This window comes from Benincasa hispida, chromosome 2 (assembly GCF_027475165.1).
Source record: "Benincasa hispida cultivar pf3 chromosome 2, pf3_genome.v1.1, whole genome shotgun sequence".
Lineage (NCBI taxonomy): Eukaryota > Viridiplantae > Streptophyta > Magnoliopsida > Cucurbitales > Cucurbitaceae > Benincasa > Benincasa hispida.
The window spans coordinates 18,631,600-18,636,796 of NC_143479.1; the positions used below are offsets into that span (position 1 = coordinate 18,631,600).

At 34.2% G+C, this 5,197-nt stretch overlaps 1 protein-coding gene across 1 annotated transcript; it reads right to left on the bottom strand.

Annotated features, from left to right (window-relative positions):
* Positions 1-528: 528 nt before the first annotated feature.
* Positions 529-2,011, bottom strand: LOC120071851 (tetraspanin-8-like). The gene is made up of 2 exons (XM_039024247.2): positions 1,119-2,011; positions 529-1,021 (listed from the first exon to the last, which is right to left on the bottom strand). The coding sequence occupies exons 1-2, from the start codon at positions 1,623-1,625 to the stop codon at positions 716-718; spliced, it is 813 nt and encodes a 270-aa protein (XP_038880175.2). The 5' UTR covers positions 1,626-2,011; the 3' UTR covers positions 529-715.
* Between the last annotated feature and the right edge of the window lie 3,186 nt (positions 2,012-5,197).

A 5,197-nucleotide genomic window follows, 5' to 3' on the forward strand; every position in this document is an offset into this window, starting at 1 on the left:
CATCAAAGTACAGTCATTCAACACCACATCGATTCAAGAATCTCTTATGCGTGTCAGTTTGAAAGATATCGAAACAAGCTAGTGAAATCAGAATACAAAGGAAAAAAATCTAGAAGTGGAAATTAGTTTATTTAATTTATATCGATTTCGTAAAAATGAATATATACTTAGAGCAGAAATGGTGTTTTTTTCCCTCGAAATATCTTATTGTACCGAAGACAATGACATCTTAGCAACAAATTATTCAATTCAGACATTACAAGGGAACGAAGATATACAATTGCCTTTACAAATAAAAAAATAAATAAAATTGCGCAATGCTATCTACATCAGGCTTTTGATGCTTATCCAGGTCAAATAGTTGTTGTACATAAACTTATTTTTTTAAAAAAGCTAATGACCTTTATTAGTCAAAAAGTATAATTAAACTACTCAAAGAATAATTCGAAATACGCCACTGGCACTTTTTAAAAAAAAATTAAAAATAAAAAAATATATTCATACAAATTTCAAAATTAATCAGGAGTCTAGGTTCCACGGGAACACGAAAGTCCCCAAATTTTATTCATATATCACAGCAAATAATAGCCATAAAACAGCTACAAGAAAACAATACCACTAAATACATCCCTACATAGCTGAAACTAGAACACAAAATCAAAACAGAGCATGATCAATGAAATAAATTAAACACAAAAATCAAATTCTAGTGAGTTCATTTCCATCTGGGATAGTGATTCTCCTCTTTACTGTTCCTGAAAGCGCAGCATCCAATGGAGTAAACAATGATGAGAAATACCAATATAACAATATTAATAATCGCCACTTTCTTCCAGTTCCTCTTCAAATTATCCAACACTCCACCTTTGCAAGATTCGCAATTGAAGCACAGAGTTTCAGGGTTATTATCCCACAAAGCACAATCTGGATTCGAAGAACTTGAAGAATTCGACGGTTTAGACCACTGAGTTGGCGCCATGTATGTGAACTTACACTCATCTGCCGGTTTGCAGCACCCAGACTACAGAGCATTAAACAAAAAATCTTGTTAGTTATGAAATTAATGGAGGGGTTTAGTTAAATTCCCCTTTTAATTAAAATCGAAAGCGAAATCGTACCTGAATTGAAGATAAGTGTTCTTGGTAGAATTGCTCAACGGTATCGCGGGTGTACTTTTGGTTGAATTCAGAACAGACCTTGCCGTCGACCAAACAGCTTCTGATTCTGTTCCAGTCTTTGTTGTTTCTAACGCGATTCTGGAGCCAGTTGGAGTAATCACCGAGTCTGTACTCCTTGTAGCCTCTGTTCGAGAGAACTTTTCCGGCGCCTCTATTGGTGACGGCGAAGGCGAAGATGGTGAAGATGAAGAGGAGGACGATGAGAAGGAACATGACGAAAAGGTAAATCCAGAGAAGCCATCTCACGCGACAGCACGCGCCGATGAAACCCGCGAGTGAGACAAGCAGAAGGAAAACTCCGATGACGATGACGGGCGTGTCGAGAAATTTCTCACAGTCGGAGGTGCCCTGTCGGCTGAGCCATATACCACCGGCGATGATTGGAATAGAGAGCAAAAAGGTAATGAAATTGAGAATCCCAACAAGATTATTGCTGAGTTTCACCATGGTTTTGAAATCAGAAAAACAGAGCACAACCCAGAATCTGAAAACCAGTGAAGAAAGAAGAAGAAGAAGATTGGAAGTGAATGGTGGGTTTTGGGTTAGTCTTATAGAGTATTGGGAAGGCGCGTTTAGGTGACGTCAGGGGTTTCTTGGATATTTCATAAGAGAGAGGAAGAGGATTCAAAGGAGTTGAAACTTCAAAAGCGACGGCTGTGATTGAAATGGAAAAATGTATTGGATTTGAATGAAGCTTCTGGGTTGTTACTTATTTACTTTAGCCTACGCGTGTACGTTTTTATTCTCGAAACGCTTTTTCTCTAAATCTGAAAGTGTTTGAGCCTTTTTGGTAGTTGGTTCGGACTTTGGGAGATGTGCACTTCAAAATTTTCAAACTGAGGTTGCTGTTCTGTTGTATTTGAACGAGTGATAATACACAACTTTTGTTTACCCTGATTTTTCTAAATTTATTTTTTTATCACACGTTCACACGTTTTAAAAGATAGATTGTTTTTATAAGTTTAGGGATTTTTAAAAAATATTCGAGGAAGGGGTTTCTAAGTTTGCTAACTTTCATTACCAACCATCGAGAAGAGATGTTTAATTGAGCATGCTCATATTCATGATTTAATCAATTAAATCGATTCTGAAGGAGTAATATTTTTACATTTTCATTTTGTCCTTGCTATTTTCTTTATCTTATTTGTTGGCATGTGTAATCACTCTACGAATACTCCTTCGATCCACTCATCTGGTCTGGACATGTTACTGAAGCTAACCTATAAAAGTACTCACATTAATGTAGTGTCGAGCCAAGTACACTTTCATGCTTAAATTAGTATAGGGAGTATTTAGCTCAACTAAGAATAAAGAGAATTACATACTACTTGAAGTTGATGGTATGGGGCTATTTATCATATCCATCTTCTAACTCTTGCTTGCGATACTTGTAATGTTGGCCGTGTCAAAATAAGTGCATTCTTCAAGGTTGCAAACTGTCAGTGTTGAGCTCAGCTCTACCATTCTCTTATGGTGCAAGGCAAGCTTGACTGATCAACCCAGAGCCAATGGCTTGACTTTCCCATTTAGGACCCTGGATTTTATGCTGACTGTAGGGCACCCTTGGGCTTGAGCCTTGCCTCAAACAACCATCAACAATGTCTATTTTGTTCATGTGGTTACACAACGAATTAGTGTATCTTTCCATGTATGAGTGTGATCTACATTATAGATATGTAACACCACGTTTTACGAGTGAATATACATACATACATGTATGTATAAATGAAAAGTTACATCAATTGTCTCACTACAATTATTTGGATTAAAGTGCTGTATCGTTTCGTGTGTGAGTGTGATCTAAATCTTAAATATGAAACATCACAATTTATCGGCAGAAATATGTTTGAATGAATAATCACTTTTTTTACTCTTTAAAATTCCATAAATCTCTACTTTGTCACTCTTCAAATAATTACAACTATTGGGGTTGCATAATGAAAAAGACTAGACCTTTTTTATCTACTAAAATAAAATTATAAATTTCACCTGCATCACATGAGTTATCGACTAACATAAACTAAATGAAGACAAATGAAATTGGGTCAGACCTTAAATAAACCCATGGTCTACTAGTTTTGGTGCCTAACCAACCCTTTATTTTTCAAAAATATAGTAATATGTCATAATTTCAGCATGCTCATATTCAGGACTTTATTAATTAAATCTGTATTTTAAAAGGGAGTAGGAAGGAATTGAAGAACAAATCACCAACCACATTAACAAATGTAAATCAGATTAAAACGAAAATAATGAAACAAAAGAAAGGGAAAAGAGATTGACACATATCTTTATTGTGGTTTGATCGAAGTCTACATCCCTTGTGCAAATCAAAGGTAGAATTATTTATTAGCAATAACAATACAAAAGATCAAAGAAGGATGAAGTCAAACCAAGCTCAAAATCGAGCTCTAAAGGAGAAAGAAAAAACCCAAATCACACCAATAACCTCTCTACCCAAATTTCACTATAATTTTTTCTTCTCTTTTTTGTTCCTTTGTCGAATTCTCTTCTCCACCCAAAGTCTCTTTATTTATATATAGAAATGACAACAAGCTTACATAACCCTAATGAGCCATAATATAAAAAAATCCCATAAACTCAAGAAGCCCACAGTGAAGTTGTGAATATGAGAAGCAAAAAACCAACAATCACCCTTTTGATGATCATATACAACTGCAATATAAAGAAAGTCTTTGAACTTCAATATCAAAAGTTGTTACAGAATTTAGCCAACACCCAGCTTCAAAAAATCACAAAACTACTCAAAACAATCGAACACAACACCTTTGTCATCAAATAAGTTGGGTTTTGTGAAGTATCAATTTTTAACAAACTAATTTTTCCATCTTCAATGACATCACGCACATAATGAAAATGAACATGGATGTGCTTTGAACGATCATGAAAAGTTTGATTTTTAGACAAAGCTAAATTGACTACCACAATGAATTTTAACATCACGGTTAAATGAACACATTTTATAAATCAAACCTTTCAACCATATAGATTCCTTCACAAACTTTGCCAAAGCAATATACTCAGCCTCGGTTGACGATAGAACAATTACTGATTGAAGAGTTGATCTCTAGCTGATAACATTACCATAAAAGCATAAAAACATAAACTATTAATGGTCGTCGTTGATCCAAATCAGTTGCATAGTCAGAATCTTCAAGACCAACAATAATGTCAACATCATAATTCTTTGAATATATAAGGCCCTTGGAAGAAGAACCTTTAACATATCTCAAAATCCATTTCGAAGCTTCCAAATGAGCTTTGCTTGAATTCTTCATAAATTGTCTGACCATATTCATTGAATACCCTAAATTCGGTGGACAAGTAATCATACCATACATCAAATTACCCACTAAATTAGCATATGGAGTATTCATATCATTTACCTCTTCAGGAATTGAAGGAGATATCTTAGAAGACAATTTAAAGTGTTGGGTTAAATGGGTTTTAATAGTTTTAGCATTCTCCATATGAAATCTTTTAATCACCCTCCCAAAGTATTCAACTTGAGAAATAGATAAAGTATTTCAAGTTCAATATCTATTTATTTTCATTCCCAAAACTTTCTTAATAACTCCCAAATTCTACATTTCAAATTCACTATTTAATTGAAGCTTCACATCATTCACAAGTTGAACCTCATAAGAAGCAATCAAGATATCATCCATATACAAAAGCAATAGAACAAATTTATCATCAGAAGCAATTCTTTTATATACAAATGCATCATAAGAGTTCTTACTAAATCCCTTTGAGGTGATAAAGTTGTCAAAACGTTTGTTCCATTGTCTTAAAGATTACTTAAGTCCATAAAGCAATCTCTGCAATTAACAAGATGTTCTTTGCCATCTTGGACATAACCTAGTGGTTGTTTCATATATATATCATGATCTAAGGTTCCATATAAGAATGTCGTAGTAACATTCATTTGTTCTAATTCAAGTTAAATTGAACAACCATGGATAACAAAACACGAATAGAAGAGTATCTAACAACAA